Raw genomic sequence first — 27,471 nt, 5'->3', positions numbered from 1 at the left:
CAATTTATGAATATTCATTATGTCAAGTCTCTGATTTGAGGAATTTTAAAATATAACATGTTAATGTAGTTGCTTATCCCTTCAGACTTTTGAGTTGTTGCATTTGAATATTAATTTTAGACATGAGCAACAGCCTTTCCCTGTTTTGACTTTAAATGTTTTAGAGCAGAGTTGCTTTATTACATATGCACTGTAGAAGCACAGTCTCTCATATATTGGTTGATTATTTGTGTGTTTTCAAATCGTACCGGTTATTTCATTATTTTATTTAGAAAAAAACAGCTTTCATTTTGTGTAGACAGTAATTATCACAAAGTTAAGATAGAAAATTAAAAAACAAGACAAAACCTGTGAATAATTTGTGTTTTTTTCACTTAGGGGATAGGTTATGATGAACATATTTTACAAGTTTATATTGAGTGCACAAGTCTTTTGTTTGATTCTTGGCCTGATCAAACCAGGGACTTTGAAATTGGTCTTTGGTGTCGTTTCCACACAGCATTAAAAAGTAAAGACTGGCTTAGCATTATAAACACAAATGAAGTTTTGGGATATTGTGTTTTAAAATGGTGATATATGTCTTCTTATACTGTTACTACATTTGTTTGTGAGCTAGCAGGTTAAAAATTTGACTGAGCGTGTCTTTTAGGATAAAGTAGTGAATATTCATATCAAAAGCACATGTCATCCTAAATATACATACAATACTATTACTAGCCATTGTATATTAAACACCCATCAGTAAACTATAATTGCTTACATCCACGTCATTTTGACTCTTGTGGATAGCAGCTGTCATATTGGTTCTCCTTATTTTTGTATTAATAAAGTTTAGATAGAACTTTCTACAAGTCAAACTTCTTGAATCTATCTAAGTGATTTGTTGTGTTGAATTTTCACATCAAACAAAAGTTTGTCGCAAAACAACCTGTGGACTGATTCAGAACAAGATTTATTCCAATTGATGTCACAAAGTCTGAGAAGATCATTTATTGAATAATATACCATTTCAATGGATGAACACCATTTGATTTGCAATATCTCACACTGGTCCATAGGGCCAAGTGAGCTAAAAAATAGATTAAACTTCAATTAAATTATTCACTATAATAGTCAATCACATGGTTTTCAAGTGTCATGTGATTACATTTAGATTTAATCATTCTCATATGAAGTTTGATGGTAACAAATGTTGAAAAATCCTGTTTATATTTACTGCATGATTGAATTTTATTTATTAACTTCATTGATTTGTTTTTAATAAGCCTTTAAAAGCTCAAGAAATGTAATGTTATTTGGATATTTGTGAGCTAAATATACTTAAATAATACTGATTATTTCTCCCGTTTGTTTCTAAAGGTAAACATATCCAGCTTAAAATAAAATCCATTATAAAGTTTACATTTTTAAAAGTAGTTAAACATTTATAACTAATTTTGTCAGATCTATTGTAAGGTTCAAGTTCAAAGTTCATCATCTCTGATACAAAAGTACATGTGTAACATAAGGCAAATATTTAATTTCTTTTTTAGTAGGAAAAAACAGAAATTACTTAATTAAGTACATGTACAATATTTAATGTATCGTTTGAACAAGAGAACTTAATTGCAAGGAAATGATTAAATTAATAATAATACAAGTACTCCAGACTTCCAAACTTTCAATCTGATTATCTCATGTTATTGTAAAAATCATGTTTGTAGATTAGTTTATGTATAAATGAATGAAAAACTTAACTGTAGAATGTGGTGTAATTATATATTATCAGACAATGACTAATCAAGTCACTGGCTTATGTGCAAAGTGCTCTCAGAATATTTAAGTTTCCCTATGAAAGTTTTAGGAAAAAAACTGAACAAAATCTAAAGCAGGTGTGTGTGTCTGTGTCGTGCACTCACTAAATGGATAAGAAAGATTTAGTTAAAATGCATCAATTTAAAGATTAATTAGGCAAACATATCACATCTTCTTATTTTTATAAAAGAGATTCTGAGGTTCATTATAATATAGATTTGTTTTGATTACAACCAATTTACATACTGAAAGAAAATTCATAAGCAAACAGTGAATCAAAGGTCTGATATATCTTAGTGTGGTTATCAGATATTTACTGGACATTCTGCCTTGTAAAGATATATTACCATTTGCTGGTATTTTGAAAATGTATTATTGAATGTTAAATTCTGATTTTTTTTTTCAGAACTTTTGTTCTGAAATTATTGTTTTTCTGCAAACAAAGTATTACTGATACCTATACCCAGTATAATGACTGAACCTACTTTCAATTTTTGTTTGGTTTCAATCTACCATTTTAAGGTCGCACACATAATATAGTTTGAGAAGTTGGCACTAAGAGACGCTAATATAGTATATGAATTCTCACATGAGAAATAAAGAAGCATCTAAAAGAATATGATAGGGACACTTACTAAGATTCTAGGATTTTAAAATGTCATATGAAGATGGAATAAAAAATTTAAGTTGGAGATAAACATGTCATATAGTTAAATAGAATTGGAAACTGAAATAGGAAAGAATGCATATATAAATAAAGAACTATCGCTGTTATAACCTCCCATAGAAGACAGATTGATAACTTTCAAGTTTCCATGATGCTTTACCAATATTAATTTAGAAATAAGGAGATGGGGTATGATTGCCCATGAGACAACTATCCACCAGAGTTAAAAATGAAATGGTAGTATATTATAAGCACAGATGCATGTTACTTCATGATCAATCTAATGGAATGTCCTATCAAATGATTTGTATAGTGATGTTTTCTGTTTCAGAGAGTATTTCAGAATGATAGTAATACAGGAATGGCTTTGGCCTGGGCCGGTACTCATGGGGTATGTATAGATTTGTTTTAGCAATCAATTTACATACTAAAAGAAAATTTTATGAATGTTTACATTATCCTCTTGGTGTAAGAGAAATAATTCAAAAATGCTCATGAGATTGAATAAATTTTAATTTGTTTATGTTAAGGATGTACACCTCTGAGGAGACAAAAATTTCTAGAATTAAACTTTTTTTCTTAACCTGATTTTAAGGTTTATATGACTGTAAGAAAATAATTGATGAAGAAAAAATCATATGGTGGTGCACTCCTTTTTTTGCTTCAGCCATTTGAAAGTACCCCATTTTTATGATTTTTTCCATTTGATCAATTTTTACCCATTTTGGGGCTATTCTCATGAAAAAAAATCACAGTTTCACAAACTTATTTTCATGCTTTTACTAAAGATGAAGTGGACCAATCTGAATAAATTTAACTTAAATAAACTATAGGTAGGTGTTAATATAAGAAAGTTTTATAAAATTTTGTTGTTTTTTCGTGTCAAATTGACCATGCTGTAAATTTTGTAGATTTAGGAGTTTCCCTTTTTTATACGACTGCAAAAAAAATTTTGTGGTCGTATATTGGTATGACGTTGGCGTTGTCGTCGTCGTCGTCCGAAGACACATTGGTTTTCGCACTCTAACTTTAGTTTAAGTGAATGGATCTCTATGAAATTTTACCATAAGGTTCAATACTACAAAAGGAAGGTGGGGATTGATTTTGGGGGTTATGGTACCAACAGTTAAGGAATTAGGGGCCAAAAATAAGCATTTTTGTAACTTCCAGACATAACTTGTGTGTTAGTGTATGGATCTCTCTGACATTGTACCACAAGGTTCCATATCACAAAGGGAATGCTGGGATTTATTTTGGGGGTAATTGCCTCCAAATTTTAGGAATTAGGGGCCAAAAAGGGGCAAAAAAACAAGCATTTTTCTAGTTTCATGACAATAACTTGTGTGTAAGTGTATGGATCTGTCTGACATTGTACCACAAGGTTCCATATCACAAAGGGAATGCTGGGATTGATTTTGGGGGTAATTGCCTCCAAATTTTAGGAATTAGAGGCCAAAAAGGGGCGAAAAACAAGCATTTTTCTAGTTTCATTACAAAAACTTGTGTGTAAGTGTATGGATCTCTCTGACGTTGTACCACAAGGTTCCATATCACAAAGGGAATGCTGGGATTGATTTTGGGGGTAATTGCCTCCAAATTTGAGGAATTAGGGGCAAAAAACAAGTATTTTTCTAGTTTCATGACAATAACTTGTGTGTAAGTGTATGGATCTCTCTGACATTGTACCACAAGGTTCCATATCACAAAGGGAATGCTGGGATTGATTTTGGGGGTAATTGCCTCCAAATTTTAGGAATAAGGGGCCAAAAAGGGGCGAAAAACAAGCATTTTTCTAGTTTCATGACAATAACTTGTGTGTAAGTGTATGGATCTTTATGAAATTGTACTGCAAGGTTCCATATCACAAAGGGAAAGCTGGAATTGAGTTTTGGGGGAAATTGCCCAAATCGTTTAGGAATAAGGGGCCAAAAAGGGGCAAAAAACAAGTATTTTTCTAGTTTCATGACAATAACTTGTGTGTAAGTGTATGGATCTCTCTGACATTGTACCACAAGGTTCCATATCACAACGGGAATGCTGGGATTGATTTTTGGGGTAATTGCCTCAAAATTTCAGGAATTAGGGGCCATAAAGGGGCAAAAAAAACCAAGCATTTTTCTAGTTTCAGGACAATAACTTGTGTGTAAGTGTATGGATCTTTATGAAATTGTACTGCAAGGTTCCATATCACAAAGGGAAAGCTGGGTTTGAGTTTGGGGGTAATTGCCCTAAACGTTTAGGAATTTGGGGCAAAAAAGGGGCAAAAAAACAAGCATTTTTCTAGTTTCCAGACAATAACTTGTGTTCAAGTGTACGGATCTCTCTGAAATTGTACTGCAAGGTACCATACCACGAAGGGAAGGCTGGGATTGAGTTTGGTGGTGATGAATCATAAGGGGGTTCAAAAAATTTGGGGGGGATTTTTTTTTCCTTTTTTTTCTTTAAAATTTTCCATTTTAAATTGGTTATATCTGATTTATATATAAAAGCAAATCATAATAATATGGTTTGAATAGGTAAATTAAAAATTTTAAGTTCTTAGACCACATTCATTCTGTGTCAGAAACCTTTGCTGTGTCAAATATTTAATTACAATCCAAATTCAGTGCTGTATCAAGCTTTAATGTTGTGTCCATACTTGCCCCAACTGTTCAGGGTTCGACCTCTGCGGTTGTATCAAGCTGCGCCCCAGCGGAGCATTTTATTTAGAACAAAAATCATATTATATCAACTTCTTTGTTATGAATGATTGAAAAAGTACATATCTAAGAATTTTGAAAAGAAAAAATTGATATGGGATGTATATATTTTTGGTAAAATCATTTCTTTTTTACTTCACCCATTTTATTACATAAAAACTGCTTATTGTAAGTACACATTTTTTTCACATAGTTTGATTGTAATATTTTTTAAATTTCTTGATATTTTCCACTTGTATCACATGTTTTGGAAATAATTTCTGACATGTCTGAAGGAGATTTCAACGAGACTGAAACATCAGAAGAATACATCCTTAATCAGAGTGTAGTATTTAGAAATTAGAATATAAAAAAAATTACTTAAAGGCTTAAAAGAAAAATTCAGAAATTTACAGCAAACAGGACATGATTTATATTTATACAAATCAACTGCACAGACTGAAAATAAAATCAAAACATTGACATCAACTCCACTAAAAGCTTATAGTTTTGAATAAATATAAAATAAAGTTAAAATATTGGTATTAACAGGGTTCTCACTAAGGATTTTTTAAGGTGAGTCCAGGACTCGTCATTTTTTGGCCATGGAGAGTCTAACAGTGGGAAGATGAAATTTCATTGCTATATAATCTATTATTTCAGTCTCCATGACAAAACAGAGCAAGGAAATGACATTTAATTTAGATTTTTTTCAAACTTTTGTTATAAAATGATGATATACATGCTCAGTTGATACAACATTTTATAATCTTGATGCATCTTTGGTTTCACCAGTTTTGAAAATGATGAGTCCAGACATATTTTCATGAGTCCAGGACTCATGTACATACCTTAGTGAGAACCCTGTATTAACGTAACATGCTTTTGAAGGATAGCATGATCTTCCATATGTTTCATCTACTGTCTAGTAAATATGTTGTTGGATGTGAAAAGGCATGACTCAATATTTTTTGTGTCCTTTTCAGACAATGATAGTAGTGACAAGTCAAGAATCTTTTGGTATAGCAACAGGTGCCTCTAATATATATAGAACGTAAGTTACTGCTTTCTCTAACATTTGTAGAATGTTAGTCATATATGCCATAAACATGTATTGAACCTAAGTCACTGGTGCCACAAACTCTTAAAGAATGTAAGTCAGCAATGCCACAACTGAGGGGGTACCCAACACTTTGACTAAAGTAGATTTGGCTCTTAATTCTCATAAAATTTTGACAAAATATTTACTTTGACTGGTTAACAAAAATATAAAAAATTCAAGAACTTTGAATAACACAATTTACAGGAATAATTTCATTGAATATATAGCAGTTTGACAAACACTAATTTTGATCATTGAGAAGCTTGATTTCTCTTTACTACATGTAATAATATGTAATTAAAATGTTCATCTGATTTTTAAAGAGTTAACTTCCTTAGGTGTTTCTTGATACCACAATAGTTTTGAATAAAAGCCACTGCTGCCATAAAAAAATATGAACACAAGTCAGGGCTGCCGCAAAAAATATGAACACAAGTCGGTTTTGCCACAAACATTTGTTTGAATTATTCACTGTAGCCTCAAAAATTTATAGAATTGTAAGTCATTAGTGCCATGGTTACCAGTAGTATGTAAGTCACTATATTTAACAAAACAATTATTTACAGAACATAGGTCACTTGTACCACAAGCATTTATAGAATTTAGTTGCTGGTACCTCTGCAAACATTTGTTACTTAAGCTGTTTTAGGGATAAAGATTATACAAAGTGCAATATAATACGTATAGCCACTGAATGGTTACATGTAGCTATATTTTAGCCATGTATCTCTCTCTACCTGTGTTTTTTGTGTACACACAATATATTGTGGATCTATGAATACCTCTGTCAAACAATTATTTAATGGATGATATATACAAAGATATTCAATTTACAACATATAAATTGTAAAGAAAACCAATTTTTCTAAAATTACACAAGTTGCAGAAAAGGATGCTTGGTGTATAGGGGCCAGCTGAAGCCCACCTCCAGGTGCGGGATTTTCTTGCTGTGTTGAAGACCCATTGGTGGCCTTGGGCTGTTTTCTTCTCTTTGGTCGGGTTGTTGTCTCTTTTACACATTCCCTGTTTCTTTTCTCAATTTTATTCTCAATTATATTAACAACTATGAACAAAGGGAGATAGTTCAGTTCAAACTATTGCCTAATATATTTCTTTGCAAAAAGAAAGCAATATTTCCCCCTTAAGTACTCACAGGTGCAGGGATATATTTATATAAAATTAAGCTTACCATAATGATGTTGGTTTATAAATTATGATGCTTGATACCTTTGAGTCGGACTATATATTGTCAAGTAAATTCTTTTTAACCTTTAATGGTTGTGATGTACAGTTTATTTGTGAGCTTAGCAAAATGATATATTGGGAAATATGATAAAAATATTCACTTTGCATGTATGTTTTCAAACCATATTTCTGTACATATTTACAGAGAAGACTATGGTAAGACATTTGAGAATATTACCAGTAAGCTTAGTAAAGAGCCAACTTTCATCAGAAAGCATGCTGGGATATTTAGACATACAGATGATACTAATAAGGTAAATAATGTCCCTAAAATGAACAAATCTTCAAAATTGTGGTCCTTGCTGAAAGTTTTTTCAAATATAATGTACAGTTGCTTAACATCACAATTAAATTTGTAGCATATGTATTTTAATGACACTTGAAATCAAAATGGGATTTCTGTGGGAGTTGCTCGCCAAGAAGTTCAATTAAATCTAAAAAAGTAAGTATCTGTACATGTATTTGTATACTTCAAATTGTGAAACAATCTTTTTTTAAGAATGTTTTTACTTCATCACATCAAAATGACTGTATTTCTTACAAGTTTTTTTGGTCAGCTTTTAATGCAAAAAAGTTTTCAAATTTTCTTATAAGAATCAAAATAAAGCATCACTGCCATGGTTTATTTCGAATTTGAACAGAATTAATGCTTTATTTGCGGGTAAAAATTCTACACAAACAAAGCATCCTGTGTTTAATTTTCAATAATTAATGGCTACCATGAATTGTTATATGACTGCAAAATTTTGAGGCCATATACCGTAGAAAGGCTTGTATAGTTCGCAGTGGTACATAGTCCGCACCCCCTTCTCCCAACGAAATTTTAGGTAAAAAAACTTTTTGTAACTGTTAGAAAAGGTCTAATGAAACTCCGGTAATTTCAAATCCTGTGCGGTCGTTTGCGGTATTTTCTTGGAAAAACCTGTTTTCCATCATCAAACAGAAGCTGAAACTGCTTGTAAATGATTCTAGAACGCTTCATGATTGTTAAAATAAGTTTAATTCACTTAAAAAACAATTTAGAAACTTGTGTATGTTTAAACAGGAAGTTTAAAAAGCACGTGTAAAAGAAGAAATTAACCGGTGAGAGTCGAAATCCGTACATAACAGATATCACTATAATACGACTTTGAAAGTAAAACAGTTCCATCCTTTTGTAAAACAGTCTTTAATATATCTATCGCATTAATGTTTGAAGGGTCTTAAGCTAATACAAACCATATTAGTCAGTATGAAACACCAAAACGGAACGAACAATAACCGATTACGTTTTGTAGTTTACAAATTCTAAGCTGGTTTACGGTTGTCTTTTTCCCTATGTTTGTATCGTTTCAATCAAGCAGATACCAGTTTATTTCAACCAATGCATTGAAAAGAAACGAGAAATTTGTAATGAAAGGTTTAGTTTTTTATATTTATCAGTATTAATTTGATATTGAATAGAAATAACTTATTAATATGGATGAGTTAAAATTATTAGTTTGAAAAATGATAAGAGCGCCCTCTACAATAGAAATAACAAAGATGGCGGAACGTAAACAAACCACCTCGACCACGAAATTGAAATTTTTCTCTTATTTCTTGCTTATTGTACTCTATAGTCCGCACCCCGTCTGGAAGGTCCAATTTTGGAGAATAAAACCGCGGACTATACAAGCCTTTCTACGGTAATGGAATGATGTTGTCCTCATTTGGTTTCCAGATAATAACTTGAGTATCACTGTATGAAACTCTATGAAATTATACTATAAGGTTATATACCACAAAAGGAAGGTTGGGATTGATTTTGGGGGTTATTGTCCTAAATATTAAGAAATTAAAGGCCCAAAAAACAAGCATTTTTCTTGTTTCAGGACAATGACTTGTGTATAATTGTATGGATCTCTATGAAATTGTTCCAAAAGGTTCAATACCTCAAAAGGAAGGTTCAGGGGTATGGCCTAAACCATTTAGGAATTAGGGGCCCAAAAACTGGGATTTTCTGGCTGCCTAACAATAACGAGTATAAGTCTATGGATCTCTATGGAATTGTACGACAAAGTTCCATACTAAAAAAGGAAGGTTGGGATTGATTTATGGGGGTTGTTGCCCTAACCGTTAAGGAAACTGTGGCCAAAAACAATACTTTTCTAATACTAGTATAAATTGCTTATTTCTTGACCAATTTCAATAGGGTTTAATTCAAAGTATTGAATTCTTTAATATGCTGAATCTATAAACCATGTATTTAGATTTTGGAGTTATGGCCCTGTTTTTATATTGGTCCAAATGGTCCAAATTATACTTTAAATGATCTCATCAAAAATAGAATTCTTGGGGTTCTTTCATATGCTGAATTAACAATGTATTTACATTTTGGATATTGGACCATAATAGGTAAATGTCCAATTTCAAATTTCTTAGACCACATTCATTCTGTGTCAGAAACCTAGGCTGTATCAAATATATAATCACAATCCAAATTCAGAGCTGTATCAAGCTTGAATGTTGTGTCCATACTTGACTCAACTGTTCAGGGTTTGACCTCTGCGGTTGTATCAATCTGCAATTCTAATCATAAAATAATGATTTTATTATGTCCCCGCCGGAGCGGGGGGCATTAAGTTTTACCCTTGTCTGTACGTCCCGATATTGGTTTATGTTCTCTAACTTTAGTTTGCCTCAACCAAATGACATGAAACTTATACACAATGCTTGTTACCACAAAACACAGATCAAGTCTGAATTTGGGTGGTGTCACTTTTACCTTTCTAGAGTTATGCCCCTTTACAAATGGAAAAATTGCTTAATTTTTTCGTTTCCGTTCTCTAACCTAATTTGCAAATAAATCCATTTGAAAAATATATTTGTTGCAGATGGAAATATAGCTGAAATATAATATTTGTATTACAACATTTATTAAAAAAAATAAAAACCTGTTTATGATTATTTGGGTCTGATAAAAATGTTGCTGTTGGAGATGACTAATGAGTAATGACACCATATTTTTCATCATTTAGATATTGATAGTTATGACTTTTCTTTATGCAAAATGTTTTTGTATTGTACTTCATAATTTGCTTGTCACGAATAATTTCTAATTTAACAGGTATATTTAGTATCTGTTCGTCCTGATGGAACAGTACTGTACATAACAGAAGACAGTGGAAAAAGTTTTGTATCCGTAAAGCTAAACTTTCAGATAGATGGACAATTACATTTTAATCCTAAAAACAAAGAATATTTGATGGCATCTTCAAGTGTTCTTACAGTCAAGGTTTGTTTTTAATTTATTCCTACATGGATGTTGGAATAATCAGATTTTTTACAGATATTCAAAAAACCAGAAAAAAAAATTTGTAATTCTCAGATGTTGACTGGTTTTTATACGACCGCAAAATTTTTTTTGGGATCGTATAATGGTATGATGTCATCGTCGTCCGAAGACACATTGGTTTCCGGACAATAACTTTTGTTTAAGTGAATGGATCTCTATGAAATTTTTTTAGAAGGTTCAATACAACAAAAGGAAAGTTGGGATTGATTTTGGGGATGATGGTCACAACCGTTTAGGAATTAGGGGCCCAAAAAAAGCATTTTTCTAGTTGCAGGATATTAACTTGTGTATAAGTATTTTGATTGCTCTAGATCTGAAATTGTACCACAATGTTTAATACCACAATTTGAAGGTAGGGATTCATTTTAGGGGTTATGGGGCCAACAGTTTAGGAATTAAGGGCCAAAAGGGGGCCAAAAACAAGCATTTTTCTAGTTTCCAGACAATAACTTGTGTGTAAGTGTATGGATCTCTCTGACATTGTACCACAAGGTTCCATATAACAAAGGGAAGGCTCTGAATGAGTTTGGGGTTAATTGCCCCAAACATGTAGGAATTAGGGGCCAAAAAAGGGCCAAAAACAAGCATTTTTCTAGTTTCCAGACAATAACTTGTGTTTTAAGTGTATGGATCTCTCTGAAATTGTACTACTATGTTCCATACTACAAAGGAAAGGCTGGGATTGAGTTTTTTGAGTTTTGGGGTTATTGCTCCAAGGGGGGTTTCCAAAAGTTGGGGGGGGGGGGGGGGGATTTTTTTTATCAATTTTTTTAAGGGATTCATTTTTTTTTTCAAATTTTTTGAATTTTGGAAAGTTTCAAGAAGAAATCTTCAATTGCACAGTATTGTGCAATAGATTTGTAAGATCTTTGACCACATTTATTTTGTGTCAGAAACCTATATTATGTCAAAAATTTGATCACAATCCAAATTCAGACAGTATCAAGCTTGAATGTTGTGTCCAAATTTGCCCAAACTGTTCAGGGTTCGACCTCTGCGGTCATATCAGGCTGCGCTCAGCGAAGCATTTTATTTAAATGTGAGCTGCTGGCTTGTATGTTTTGATGATAGGAAACTAACATCGATGGTTTTCTATCTATGTAACTGGATAGAAAGCCATTTCAAGTGTTGACCTATTCATTGTGGAATTCATATTGGAAATAACATATTTTAATAAAGATATACTATAGAATTGGCACACTAAGAGTCTTGTGTTTTAGGACAATATTGTGGTCCTAAGCATATGAACGTTAGAGGTTCTTCAATCCTATTGACACAGCTGGCATTGCATATGTATATTTATCAGGTTTGGATCAATCCCTGAAATTGGGGGTTCACTTAAACAAAACCCCTTTTGAAATACATAATCAAATATAAACACAGTGTCTGGTTTGACTATGTCGTCATGGTTTACACCTTTAAAATGTACAAACAGAATAGCAATACCAGAATGTTTACTAAGGCAATGGTTTTTTAATTTAATTTGTTGGTTTACAGATTTTTTATTTGAAAAAGTCGGGTCGGTCAGACCTAAATATTTAAAAAAGAAAAAAATGTCTTATAAAGACATAAATAAATATGTATAAAATAAATATATATTTCAGCTCACTAATAATATTTTTGGTATGCTATTTTGTCATTTCTTAAATTTAGTTCCAAATATTATTACTCAGCTGTTTAACCATCGCCAGTTATATAATTTTGTTAAAAGGGGGTTATGTCCACAGACAAACAGGAAAATAAATGGTCATTTCATGAATGAGAAAAAACATCTACAGGTTGCTTTTTATCAACTTTCAGGAAACATGCTAAATAATGGTCTTCAAGCATGAAAACACGTAAATTAAAAATTGAAAACACGTAAATTAAGAATTGAAAACGCGTCTCATGTAAATAACATCCGTGTCAAAAACTATGTAGACTCGTCCACAAGAAAGACTAAGATATCGTTTCATGCTTTGTCAGGCAATCCTGTTTTGGATATCCAAATGGACGAGAATCAATCTATGAAACAAGAAAATTCCAAATTGTTTGTGAAATACTTTTACTTTTAACTTGACATCTTTCCATCTATAAGATGAATAATCTTGTGGAATTATGACAAAGAAGGAAAACAACCTTTTTGTAATGGGTTTTTGTCGAGCCTACTACTTCTGTTGCAGAAAGCTCGACATAGGATTAGTGAACCAGCGGCTGCGGCCATGGTGGCGTTAACTAACTACTTAAAAGCTTTATATTTTAGAAGGTGGAAGACCTGGATGCTTCATACTTTGTATATAGATGCCTTATGTTATTAAGTTTCCGTCTGTCATATGTCGATTATCCTTGACCTTATTTTCATGGTTCAGTGACTACTTTAAAAAAAGATTTTTTGTAATGTTAATTTCTATCTTATTATGAATACTTGTCAAAAGGTGTGCGTACCTTGTAAGGTCCTCATGTCTGTCAGACAGTTTTCATCTGACCTCGACCTCATTTCATGGATCAGTGAACAAGGTTAAGTTTTCGTGGTCATGTCCATATCTCAGATACTATAAGCAACAGGTCTACTATATTTGGTGAATGGAATGATGTAAGGTGTACATGTCCAACCGGCAGGTGTCATCTGACCTTGACCTCATTTTCATTGTTCAGTGGTTAAAGTTAAGTTTTTGTGTTTTGGTCTTTTTTCTAATACTATATGCAGTAGGTCAACTATATTTGGTGTATGGAAATATTTTACGATGTAGATGTCAGTCTGGTATGTTTTATTTGACCTTGACCTCATTTTCATGGTTCATTGCTCAGAGTTAAGTTTTTATGTTTTGATCTGTTTTTTCGTAAACTATAAGCAATAGGTCAACTATATTTGGTGTATGGAATGATTGTAAGGTGTTTATATCTGTCTGGCAGGTATCATCTGACCTTGACCTCATTTTCATGGTTAATTTTGTTTCTTAGATACTATAAGCAATATGTCAACTATATGTTATGCATAGATTGATTGTAAGGTGTACATGTCTGTCTGGCATGATTTATCTGACCTTAACCTCATTTTCATGGTTCATTGGTCAATGTTAAGTTTTCTTGGTTAAGTTCGTTTCTTCGAAACTGTAAGCAATAGGTCAACTATATTTGGTGTATGAAATTATTTTAAGGTGTACATGTATTTCCGCTTTGGTTTATCTGGCCTTGACCTTATTTTCTTGGATCATGTTAAATTTATGTGATACTTGTAGTAAAGCTTTATATTTAGGACTATCAACATAAAATCAATGGTCAGTAAAGCAGGCAGGACATTTCAGCGTGTGCACTCTTGTTTTACATAGGTTTCGTTCCGCAAAATTATTGCAGAAACAACTTTTCAAGGTCAGTTAGGATTTTCTATTTTTAGAAACACAAATTATGGATCATTTTAGATTTTTATTTTTTAGAACACACGATGTTTAATCATTTCTGTTAATGTTTAACATGCTAAAATAATGCATTTATTTTCATGATAATGCTGCTAAGCAGACTTTTTTATTTATAGTTCAGGGATAATGTATTTGTTAGAGTCGGTGGGAGTGAAAAAGCATGAAATGTCAAATTTATTTTTTCTGAAAATCAGAAAAATAGGGTTGGCAGATTTGTTAACCAACAAATTAAAAAACCCTCGCCTAAATAAATTTGTTTTCCCTTTATATTTTTCAAACCACTCAACTCAATTGAGAACACTATCTATGGTAGTAATCTGACAACAGCCTAGACTTACATGGTTTACTTAACAAGTATTCATGTCATGTGGCATTGTAATGAAAAAAAGATGAATTTTCCAGTGTCAGTTAAACAAGACAGGCCACTTTTGAAGGATTCAGTAGCTAATGATTATAAGAAATATTGTTGAGGGCTAAATTTTTTTTTGTATATATCTTTTATATTATGTTCGGTGATAAGCATTTTACTGATTCTAGAAAAAATCCAAAGAAATAAAAAGACAGGTAAAGTACCATTTATCTCCCTTTATGTGTCGTCATTGCTTACCATTGTTATGTATGTTGTATGTGCTAGAAAAATGTATGTGAAAACAAATAGTTGTTTGTTCAGACTTGTCAAAAGGTGAAAAAAATAACCAAAGGCATCCTACGGCATTGTATTTATATATATATACAGACTTGAGAATGATTTAAAAAAACTAACAGCATCCTTAAGCATTGTATTTATGTGTCAAAACAATTAATTGCTCAGACTTATTAAATGTTGTATCGTCAGAAATGTGCATGACATATTTGCTGCTAGAGGTTAAGCAACCAACAATCAATCAAACAGTTTGACTTGCAGCATCAGTGTAATGAAATGACCAAAGTAGAGGTTCCTTTTATAATCATACAGTATGATTGACATATATTACCATTTACTAATTATTTCATATATATATCATCTACTAATGATACACACATGGCTGTGTTCTGAGACACAAAACCAATTTTTAGACAAAAGTAAACAAAAAACAAACTACATGTACTTAGCTAAAAAGAACATTTCATACTGACTAGACTTTAGTTAATATAGGTTCTGTTAAAGGCCCATTTGCAATGCCCTGGTTGCTGATATTAAGATATTATTTTATCATATGCTCTACTAGATATTTCTGAACTTTTCTGCGATTCCAATATGTAACAATTTAATGTTGAACAGTAAATAAGTATGTTATCAATGGAAAGCAATGGATTTCCCAAAGCAAGAGTGTTCTCCCCTCAGTAATGTATGAATTATGTTAGCACCATATTTGCATGTATTACCCTTCCTGTAGTAGCTACTAAACACCATCATGGTCCGATCGCTGTATTGCACTGCACATATTTGCATTGTTTTATGTGTTTAAGGTTGAGATTTGAATATTTGTTATCCTTGAACAATATCCTAATAGTTTGGCAGTAAGAAGATAGTCATTTTTTATATGAACAGTATTTACACATAGTCCTGAAATAGTGATGTTAATATTCAAACTTCAATTTTATACTAATTGAAAAATACACCTGAGAAAAAATATAGTTGATTTGTTTTGGTAATTAGATAAAGTGATACAATTAGTGTTTTAGTTACCTCAAAACATTACATTGCTGTAGTAGTATATTTTCATTGTTAATGGATTTGTTGTTCAGATTCATCTTTGTTTTAGTTTTTAACACAGCTTCTAGTAGATCAAGTATGAGTACATTATAACAAAAATCAGAATTTTCCAGGTTTTTTTTTATCTAATAATTGTATGACCTAAGTATCAAAGGCACATAATTAAAATTTTGATGAATAGATAAAAAAAGCTTGTTCACATTTACCATTTATGACATTTCAGACCATTTATGTGAGTGAGGATAATGGTAAAAACTGGAAAAGGATTGCAGACTCTGTCCAAGTTTTTAAATGGTAGGAGTGATATGAAAACACACACACATGATAGAATAGGAGGCTTAGGAAAAATTGAACAGCCATTGTTTGAAGGGTTGATTTTGTTTTTTACGGACAGTCATCTAACCAAAATTGAGTAATGTTCTTTAAATTGAAAACTATGCAGATCGCACCTGTACATTAATAACCTCAATAGTAATAATGTAATATTTAGCCACAAGTCTTGAATTGTCTTTAGTTTTATTTATGTGGAGACCACTAATGATCAATCTGATTAAAAAACTTTTCTTTCTTAAATTACAGTTGAGAATAGGGATATATAATAAGTGAATGATAGCATCCTCATTCCATAGATGTACTGGGAAATTTATTTCAACGAAAAAAAAAATGTTTTATTGCCAATTGTCATTTAAGGAATAACAGTACTGTATATGAAGAGTTGCCTCTGTCAATTGGGGATTTGACAGTTGCAAATTGATGATGGCGACTCTTCAAATACAGTCCTGTTATTCTTATTCTAATGCAATACTCTTAAAATGTTAAAAATTAAACATTTCAAATATCCTATAAACGTCAACTGCAATTGTGCAAAATTGTTGCCAATGACTCCAACCATCAACAGGGAATTGATGGCAGTCATCATCCAATCAAAATTGGAGTTACAAACCAAATTGCATTAGAATTTGGTGTATACCAAGATAGACAGGGACAATATGATGATAGTATTTTGCATTTGAAAGTTTTTACTTAAAACCTAGCTTAATTTCACATTCTACATTTTTACTTTGCTGGCAATAATATTTCAAATATTTCAGGGGTTCCAATTCAAAAGTGGATACAGATCAGACTATATATGCAGCAATTGATTCAGCCAATACTCATCCATTCTTTGCCACATGTAAGTCTTAGTATACCATACCAATGGATAGGTATTTTTTGGGCAATTTTTCCCATGACTTTTAATTTTGATGTCAATGTTACCTTTTCACTATATGAGATATAGGATGGATACCAATGCCTCTGGTTTGCTGAAACATTTTAGTTAAATCTTGAATTATTTGCCAGAATGAAACAAAAATTCTTATATGGTCCCCTTTCATTTTTCAAATCAAAGCCTGTTTTTTTATTGGACCATGATGGATAAATGTCCAATATCAAAATTTTCTGTTCTTTGACCACATTCATTCTGTGTCAGAAACGTATGCTGTGTCAAATGTTTAATCACAATCCAAATCCAGAGCTGTATCAATCTTGAATGTAGTGTCCATACTTATAGAACAACCTCTGCGGTCGTATCAAGCTATGCCCAGCGGAGCATTTTATTATAATTACATTTCTATTGCTCCTCAAACCCTGCTCCTGCCAACACCTATTAAATTCCTATAGTTTTGCTACAACTTTATGTAGTTTTCTAGAGTAAAGTAGTTCCTGTGGTTGTCATCTTTTAATTGTTTTATTTATTAAGGATGTTTTAAAAAAGCAAGCAACAATCAATCAATCAAATAATATTTTCATTAAAACTAATATAATTGAAATGTGTCACAATTGAAGAACAGGCTTCCTAATCATGTCATAGTTTAAGCAAATTATTTTCTAGATGTATGCAAAATCTGTTATGAAACAGATAAATAATTTGTTTTGCTTCATTATGCAATTATTTTTCTTTAAATTGTAGTTTTTGAAATCAAGTATGATTTAAAGAAGTCAACCGACCTTGGAAAAAGTTGGACAACTTTAATGAAAGATGTTATATCATTTGGACACCAAGACAAGTTTCTTTATGTAGCTGTTCCAGAAAAAGCAGGGGTATTTAGTGTAGTTTCATTTTATATTCTAAATGTTAAAAGTGGTCCACAAGATTTTGATTTTTTTTAAAACAAGATAGATATATGTTGATAGATATTTTCAGTTGCAGACTTTACTGGTATATAGTAGTAGATTTCTTGACTGTTTCAAGGAATAGGTGATGAGATTGTCAAGTGTCAATTGATGTGAGAACATATAAGCATTGCATACTAAAGGAGCATTGTGAAAATGTCAACTAAAATTTCATTCCAGCTTTGGAAAAAAGACTTAATTAGTATAAAGACATCTCTTTATATTGATTTTTCTAGTTTTATATTCTTAATACTCGACAAATCTTTTTTTCATAACAATTTGGAAAGTTGACACATTTGTTCATAATCTTCTTGTAAGCTTGCATACTTTATATGACTGTCCAGGCTTTCTTTTTTTATATCAATCAATATGCTTTTAGGAGGCTCTTATTTCTAATTTGTAACTTATTTAGGAATACCTTCAGAAGCTTCCACAGATTCCAATAGCTTAATAGATTTTCAATATGGTTTAAAGGTGGCTCACTTCTGTAATATATAATTCCTTCTAAGCAACTTAATATTTAGATAAAGAAAATGGATTTTAAAGCTTAATCAGAAAATAGCAAATAAATATCCAAAACAACTGACATTTTCATCTTCTACAGAGTTCTCTAAGAAAAATGTTGGTCTCAACAGATGGTGGAGCATCATGGGATAGAACGTACTTACCAACGATGAATGGTGAAAGGGTAAGAATAATGATTATTATGGTCCAGAAGCAAATATTGGAGCTCTACAGTAATCAGTCTGTCTTACAATACCATATATTTACTGTGAAAGTACTTTTATTCGTTGGGTACCAATTTTCGTGGTATTTGTTGATGGCTTAATTTACGAATTTAAGTGTCCAACAAAATATAACAACTGGTGTCCAAATCAACACATTGAAAGATCTGATTCCCATGTATGTTTAACTACATGGATACGGGCATATAATCTAGAGAATACATCCAATATCAGAAAACGCATTATGAACTACATAACCACTTTGACATGAAAGAAGGATTGATATTAACTATTCCAGTTTTTTTTCTGTGTTTGACATTTATGAAGGATTGCTATTTATTATTTCAGTTTTTCTCTGTTTTGGATATGAATGAAGGATTGGTATTCATGCATGTGGATAATCCAGGAGGTATGTGTGTGGTGCATTCTGTATTAATAGGTTTGATGCCCATATAATTCCTTTAAGACATATTCACAATCTGCAGAGTTCTCGAAAACCGTCGGTCCTGTGGTTCCTGACCGCCAAAAATCGGCTAGGACCGACAATTGCATGTGTAGTGGCAGTCCTGATGACCAACAAAATTTTGGTGGTTGTTCACTTTTATTTTACATCTTTTCGGTATTCAGATAGCTTTTGAACTGGTTACTAATGTAAACAAACTTTAATTGCATAGCTCAAAATGACGGTAATACTTTTGAAAAAGAACCAGTCGTCGGTTTCTTTGGTATTCAGATAGTTTTTGAACTGGTAACTACTGTAATTTAACTTTTGTAGCATAGCTCAAAATTACGGTAATACTTTTAAAAAAATAACCAGTCGTAAAAGTCATCATGGCTGCCGCATGGCCCATCTTGTTCAAACGAACCAGAAAGCTTTGTATTTGAACAAACAGAGACTGAAAATTTTTTCTATATTACAAAATTTGCAGCTGAGGAATAAACAGCAGACTTAGTCTTTTATTTCTATCATTTTAATGCACTTTTCACTGTAAATGATTGTTGTATAATGCAATGTAATCAAACATGTAATCAAACTGACAAAGTATAAAAATTGGTGAAAAATGCAGAGTTCAAAATTTAATTAAAAACAACCAAATATATAACATAGAAACTAGGATGGAGTTAATATAGTATTGAGTAATGACTTTAATACATGTAACTAATAGGTGTTTGATAAATTCAAGTAAAATTACAGGACCACCAGATTTTCTCAAGGACCACCAGATTTTTAGTCTTGGTGGTCCTAATGACCACCAGGAAAAAAAAGATTTCAAGAACTCTGAATCTGTTCATGTTCTTTTCTCAAAATAAGGATATTGTCAATCTCTGCTTTTCTCTGACACAAATTAAAGCATAAAGAAGGGCTTTAGATGAGAAATGCAATTAACAATAGGTATGGGAACATTAGAATTATAATAGATTCTATTGTCAGTTAGATGCAAGATAATGATATTATCTGTGCATCTTAATTTAGTAACCAGTATATTTTCATTGAATCATGGAAAACATCTATTACTTTAACCTTTAAAAAAATTACACTAAATTCATTAAACTAGAGTATAATTTTTATGCCCCATTAAGTTTTTCGGTCTGTGCGTCCGTTCGTTCGTCTGTCCCGCTTCAGGTTAAAAGTTTTTGGTCAAGGTAGTTTTTGATGAAGTTGATGTTCAATCAACTTGAAACCTAGTACACATGTTCCGTATGATATGATCTTTCTAATTTTAGTGCCAAATTAGAGTTTTGATCCCAGTTTCACGGTCCACTGAACATAGAAAATGATAGTGCGAGTGGGACATCCGTGTACTATGGACACATTCTTGTTTTCAAATCATGTTCATTGATTTCTAAATGAACCACCTTAAGTGGATACATCTTCAAAATAACCAGTAGGAAGAAGTTTATTTTGAACCTAGCTAAACACTTTATGTTGGTTTTGACCTTGCAGTACAGCTCTGAATGTATACAATGTTAGCATGACAAAGTAATGAACAGTATTACTGATAAGTCATTAACAGTTTATCAATGATAAGTAAGTAAGAGATTATCACGAATAAGTCATTAATAGTATATCGCTGACCTGCAACCTGAAGCAGTTTCTAAGTGAACTTTTGGTGACATATAATAGAAGTTCAAAGATTAAAAAGAATGAAACACTTGTTCACTGATTCACTTACTGTTTATTTTTATAATAAGATACAGTAATAAGGAGTTATGGGTTACAACACATTATTATTTAATTTACAGATACTGGTCATGGTACGCTGTACACATCATCAGGAAAGGGAATGTTATATTCAGAATCTTTACAGAAACATTTATACCCTAACTATGGAGATTCTACAGATTTTTTCCGTGTTCAGTCAATGAGAGGAGTTTATATTGCCAGTCAGATGAGAGATGATAATAGCATCCATACAGTTATATCATACAATCTAGGAGGAACATGGCATCCAGTTCCCAAACCTCCCGGCTCTACATGCAAAGATCCTAAAAAGGTATAGTTATATATCATACAATCTAGGAGGAACATGGCACCCAGTTTCCAATCCTCAAGGCTCTACTTTTAAAGCTCATAGACAGGTGTAGTTATATATCATACAATCTAGGAGGAAAATGGCACCCATTCCCAAACCTCAGGGGTCTACATGTTATGATTTTAAGGAGATATGCCTATATATCATACAGTTTTGGAGTAACATGGCAAGTGGTTCCCAAACCTCCAGGGTCTACATACAAAGATCCTAAGAATGTATAATTATATATCATACAGTTTAGGAGATACATGGCAAGTGGTTTCCAAACCTCAAGGGTAAAGATTTTTAAGAAGGTTCTAGGGGGAATATTGACACCAAGTTCCCCAAACTCTCAGGTCTAAATGTAAAAATCCCAAGAGGGTTAAGTTATATGTTTTACAGTCAAGGGGACCTTGGCACCATGTTCCCATACCACCCAGGTCTATATGTAAAGATTCTATATTTATATGCAAAACCCAAAAAAAATGAAAACAAAATACCAAGAAACTTTAGATAAAGAGCATTTTAGTAAAATGCAAATAAAAGAATGGTAATACATGTATTGCTCAATAAAGGCTAGCAAATTGTTCATTTAGGCTCTGAAGTTATAATTTTAGTCATATTTGAAAAGTTTTAATAAATTTTTGTACTGTTACAAAAAAGCCTCCATTTTATTTGATACAAAAAAAAATGATAACCATTTTATTTTATGCTTTTAAAGATCCTGTTTCTCCCAATAACATAAGTCAGATTCTTAAAAAAAAAACATGGTGTGCACTTAAAATAGATTTTTTTTTGATATGTGGGAACAAAATTATGGGCAAGGATCAAATAAGAAGGCTTCTAATAAGATACAGGAAATATAATATAATTGTTCTATGACATTCTTTTAAGTAAATGCAATCAGGAATGTAAAAAAAAAGAAGGTATCTTAGGCATTTCCCAAGCAAAGTATTAACTTGAATTTAAAAAAAAACTTGTTTTAAAATCCAGGAATGGAAAAAGAATGCTTCACTTGAATCAAGGAACTAACTTTAACCAGGAATTAAAAACAATGTTTTTTTTCAAATCAAGAAACTAAATTATAACCAGGATTTAAAATATAATGCATCTTTTAAAATCCAGGAACTGAATTGTAACCAGGAACTAAAAATATAATGCATCTGTAAAATCCAGGAACTGAATTGTTACCAGGAACTAAAAATATAATGCATCTGTAAAATCCAGGAACTGAATTGTAACCAGGAACTAAAAATATAATGTATCTGTAAAATCCAGGAACTGAATTGTAACCAGGAACTAAAAATATAAAGCATCTTGTAAAATCCAGGAACTGAATTGTAACCAGGAACTAAAAATGAGAAAGCTTCTTACATTATCCAGGAACTGAATTACAATGTAACAAGGAATTAAAAATAAAATCATCTGTTGAAGTAAACGAATTAAATGATAACCAGAAAGTAAAGAAGATAACTAATAAAAATAGATAGATAATATCCAGGAATTTTTTTCAGAATTAAGGTAGCTGGGATGTGTAAATGTTCGATGGTAGACTTTTCTTAAATTTATATAATAGACTTCTGGGTCAATGAACTTTCAAATTTCAATATAAAAAATGGGGGTCACAGATCTTGTTTTTACATTAAAATACATTGAAATTAACAAAATCACAGTTATTTTATAAGGGTTATATAAAGGAAAACTTAATTTTTCTTTATTTAGGAAACATTGAACAATAGAATGGTTTCAACGAGAGAATTGCTTTTCATAAATACTTTCAAAATATCAAATAAAAATAGGGGTCACGGTTCTTATTTTCTTGAAAAATCTGAAAAACACAAATTATCCTATCAAATTGTTTATGATTATCTGCCCTTGATTTAAAAAAGTTTTTTTCTTTAAATTTTAAATACACTTATTGACACTTTATATTTTGATAGATTAATCTTAAAACTTCAAGTTTTAGATGTTTCAGTTGTACATTGAATAATACTTGGTAAAATATTTTTGAAATAAAAAAGTATTTTTGCAACATGACCAGAAGGGATGCTCAGAAAAAGACACCTGATCTACCTTAAATGAATTACCTAGCACTTATTTAATAAATCAGGAACTAAATTAAAAAGAGTTAGAATGAAGAACTTTAAATACATAAATTTGCATTGCAACATTGCACATATATCTGCTGTCAATTCCAGGGTTGACGGTCAGAGTTGTTTAAATCAATGTTGTGCAATTTCAATCAATGCTTCAAGGATATTTTTTTTTCTTCAAATTAACGGTTCATTTAAAAAGACAACTTGATAAATTCTATACAGAAAGTTATTAAAAAATTCCGATAGTGGGAAATTTCAATATCAGCAGAAAATATTTCTGCAAACATCAAGTTGTACAAAAAAGACTAACATACAAAAAATAATTGCAAGCCCTATTACAACATTAAATGTTTGTAAGACCTTAAAAACAATGTTATAACTTGTAATTGGTAACATTGTTTTCCCTAACTAAAATTTCCTCTTAATGAACTTGAGGGCAGGGTCTACCTCAATAACATATGATTGGATGTAACATAAACACAAATGTTAGGGGTTCAAAAAGGAGTAATTTTGGTAAGAGCCATATTTGGCCCCAATTATTAGATTCAATGTTTAGAGATAAAAAAAAAAATTCTAAGCTGATGAAAAGACGCGTGAGAAAGTTAAATAGAACTTTTTTGTTCAAGTTTTATTCTAAAGCTTTGATTTTTACATCCAAAATAGGCCAAAAAATAGAGATTTTTTCTAAATTTGACAAACCTGTCCAGATTTCAACCAAATTAAGGCCTAAAAAACATAGAGAGCAGAGGTCGACAAACTAAATATTCAAGTCAGATATGTAAAATGTTATAACAAATATTATGTGAAAAGATTTATTTTGCCTACACATGCACTCTGTGTATCCTGTCCAAAAAAAATCAATGGAAATTTACCTGTTTTCATTGAATTATCGTGGAAAATTTAAATGAGTGCTATATGTGACGTCTTAAATAGAATGCAAGTATGTGAATTTTCAAAAGAAGACATATTTCTTATCTAGTCATTGTATTAGCTATGATTTATTGTGATATTAGTCAATAAATTCTAATTTTAAATTGTAGCTAGAAATAGGAACCATTTTAGGGCCTTATCGAAACCTACACCTTTATAGGGGTAATGTCTAAGTCCCTTACATTTAACCCTTCGGTGTGTTTAATCACCTTTAAATACACTGTAAGTGTGTTTTATCATCTAAGACTTTAACATTGGAAAGTCAGTGTGTTTTTTTATCTAAGACCTTGACATTTGAACCTTCAGTATGTTTTATCATCCAAGACCTTTACAGTTTGACTGTCAGTGTGTTTAATCATTTAAGACCTTTACATTTGGACTGTCAGTGTTTTGTATCATCTAAGACCTTTACTATTTAGACTGTCAGTGTGTTTTATCATCATCTAAGCCCTTTACATTTGGACAGTCAGTGTGTTTTATCATCATCTATGACTTTTACATTTGGACAGTCAGTGTGTTTTATTATCATCTAAGACCCTTACATTTGGACAGGCAGTGTGTTTTATCATCATCTAAGACCTTTACATTTGGGCCATCAGTGTGTTTTATCATCTAAGACCTTTACATTTGGACAGTCAGTGTGTTTTATTATCATATAAGACCCTTACATTTGGACAGTCAGTGTGTTTTATCATCTAAGACCTTTACATTTGGGCCATCAGTGTGTTTTATCAGCTTAGACCTTTACATTTGGACTGTCAGTGTGTTTTATCATCATCTAAGACCCTTACATTTGGGCTGTCAGTGTTTTTTCATCCAAGACCTTTACATTTGGACTGGCAGTGTGTTTCATCATCTAAGACCTTTACATCTGGACCGTCAGTGTGTTTTATTATCTAAGACCTTTATATTTGGACCGTCAAGTGTGTTTTATCATCTAAGACCTTTACATTTGGACTGTCAGTGTGTTTTATCATCATCTGAGACCTTTACTTTGGACTGTCAGTGTGTTTTATCATCTAAAACCTTTTCATTTGGACCATCAGAGTGTTTTTTCATCGAAGACCTTTTGCATTTAGACCATGAGTGTGTTTTATCATCAGTGAAGATAACTGTTGACAGAAAATTATACAGAAAAGTCCAGCTTTATAAAAGAAAAAATGTAAATTTAATTGATTTGTACTCATACATGGCCTTCAGTAATAAAATTGAGAATGGAAATGGGGAATGTGTCAAAGAGACAACAACCCGACCATAGAGCAGACAACAGCCGAAGGCCACCAATGGGTCTTCAATGCAGCGAGAAACTCCCGCATTCAGAGGCGTCCTTCAGCTGGCCCCTAAACAAATATGTATACAAGTTCAGTGATAATGGATAACACTACTTACAAAACATCAGATTTTAATTTGGGCTGAATCCATTTATCTGAACAAATCATAGCTCTTTATAACAACAATTTAAATGGAAATAGGTTTATTTGAATAATAAAGTAATAATTGATATTGTTCATTTATTTCAGGAATGTGCCTTACAAATACATGGGACATACAGTAGGAGCAGAGGGATTATTTCAGAATTACCTCTTAGTGTCCCAAGTGCTACAGGTGTTATACTAGTTCATGGTAGGTCTATTCATAATGAATTCAACATTTATCAAAATGTTTATGAAATAGTGCTTGCAAAACATGATTTATTTATTAGTTGTAATTTGCTTTAATCAAGCTTTCAATAACTGCTGGAACTTATGTTAAACCTAGCCACATTCTATATGTTTCTGTTCCAAGTCCGGAGCCTGTAATTCAGTGGTAGTTGTTGGTTGCTGTCGATCATATTTGTTTTTCCTTTATTGTTTTAATATATATCAGGCTGTTGGATTTCTCGTTAGAAAGGTTTTACATTTTGTTATGTTGGAGTCTATATAGGTTACTATACAATGTGGATTTGGTTCATTGTTGAACGCTGTACAGTGACGTTTATTTGCTTATTTCCTATTCATTTGGTTTCTTGTGGGTTGTTATCTCATTGGCAATCATACCACATCGCCTTATTTTTATGATGTCATGGCATCGGACAGTAGCTATTCACTTGGGTAATTTTTGTTTCAGAATCATTATTAAAAGGTACGACAGACTTATTTCATATGCCAGAATTTTCCATGATAGATGGCATTTTGTCCTTTTTCAAAGCTTTAAGTGCTCTTATGTGCACTTTTTATACGACTGTAAAAAAAATTTGCAGTCGTATATTTGTATCATGTCGTCGGCATCAGCATCTTCCAAAGACATTTGGTTTCCGGACAATAACTTTAGTTTAAGTGTATGGATCTCTATGAAATTTAAGCAAAAGGTTCAATACCACAAAAGGAAGGTTGGGATAGTTTTTGGGGGTGATGGTCCCAACCGTTTAGGAATTAGGGGCCAAAAAGGGGCCAAAACAAGCTTTTTTCTAGTTTCAGGAATTTAAGAAATTGTCAATTTTCTGAAGAAAAGAATTGAGGGTTACAATTTATTTTGCTAATTCTTTGTATATAGTCTGAAAACAGATTTAATAAGTATTGCGCAACAGCACAGTGTATTGCACAACAGCAAGAAATCTTCAATTGAATATGGGGGCCACGGTGGCCGAGTGGTCTAAGTAGTTACTACTGTAATCACTAGCCAGTCAACACTGAGGTTGTGAGTACGAACCCCGCACGTGCGGGTGCACTCGACTCCAATCTTAATTGACTAGGATTGTCAGTTTTCCTATCAAAGGTCGGTGGTTTTCTCCGGGCACTCCGGCTTCCTCCACCAATAAAAACTGGCCGCCATGAAATAGCCCAAAAGTGGCGTTAAAACACAAAAAATCAATCAAATCAATTGAATATAAATTCAAATCATACAACCAATTTCAAGTACTTTGACTACATTTATTCTGTGTCAGAAACCTATAATGTGTCAAATATTTAATTACAATCCAAATTCAGACCTGTATCAAGCTTGAATATTGTGTCCATTTTTGCCCCAACTGTTCAGGGTTGGACCTCTGCTGTCGTATCCAGCTGCGCTCTGCGAAGCAGTTTATTAACATGATGAAACTGTGCCGTTCATTTTATTCTCACCATCTATTTGGTTCATTTTGTTGACTGTTTCAAACTAAAATCTCCAAATTTAAAAAAAA

At 31.9% G+C, this 27,471-nt stretch overlaps 1 protein-coding gene across 2 annotated transcripts in view; it reads left to right on the top strand.

The window, feature by feature from the left end:
• LOC127710318 (sortilin-like) overlaps positions 1 to 27,471 on the top strand; it is a 66,401-nt gene that overhangs the window by 4,114 nt on the left and 34,816 nt on the right. Inside the window, exons 2-13 of one of the 2 annotated variants that reach the window (XM_052216121.1) lie at positions 2,793 to 2,852; positions 6,126 to 6,193; positions 7,632 to 7,740; positions 10,575 to 10,742; positions 14,735 to 14,761; positions 16,117 to 16,187; positions 16,985 to 17,067; positions 17,845 to 17,975; positions 18,652 to 18,735; positions 19,121 to 19,181; positions 21,017 to 21,267; positions 25,832 to 25,934. In XM_052216121.1, the coding sequence (XP_052072081.1) occupies positions 2,793 to 2,852; positions 6,126 to 6,193; positions 7,632 to 7,740; positions 10,575 to 10,742; positions 14,735 to 14,761; positions 16,117 to 16,187; positions 16,985 to 17,067; positions 17,845 to 17,975; positions 18,652 to 18,735; positions 19,121 to 19,181; positions 21,017 to 21,267; positions 25,832 to 25,934 (1,216 nt within the window). The remainder of the gene's footprint in view (positions 1 to 2,792; positions 2,853 to 6,125; positions 6,194 to 7,631; positions 7,741 to 10,574; positions 10,743 to 14,734; positions 14,762 to 16,116; positions 16,188 to 16,984; positions 17,068 to 17,844; positions 17,976 to 18,651; positions 18,736 to 19,120; positions 19,182 to 21,016; positions 21,268 to 25,831; positions 25,935 to 27,471) is intronic. The other variant, XM_052216122.1, reaches the window with a different exon arrangement.

This window comes from Mytilus californianus, unplaced genomic scaffold (assembly GCF_021869535.1).
Source record: "Mytilus californianus isolate M0D057914Y unplaced genomic scaffold, xbMytCali1.0.p SCAF_1, whole genome shotgun sequence".
NCBI classification, from domain to species: domain Eukaryota; kingdom Metazoa; phylum Mollusca; class Bivalvia; order Mytilida; family Mytilidae; genus Mytilus; species Mytilus californianus.
The sequence above is the reverse complement of the archived record's forward strand: the minus strand, read 5'-3'. Positions and strand labels throughout refer to the sequence as shown.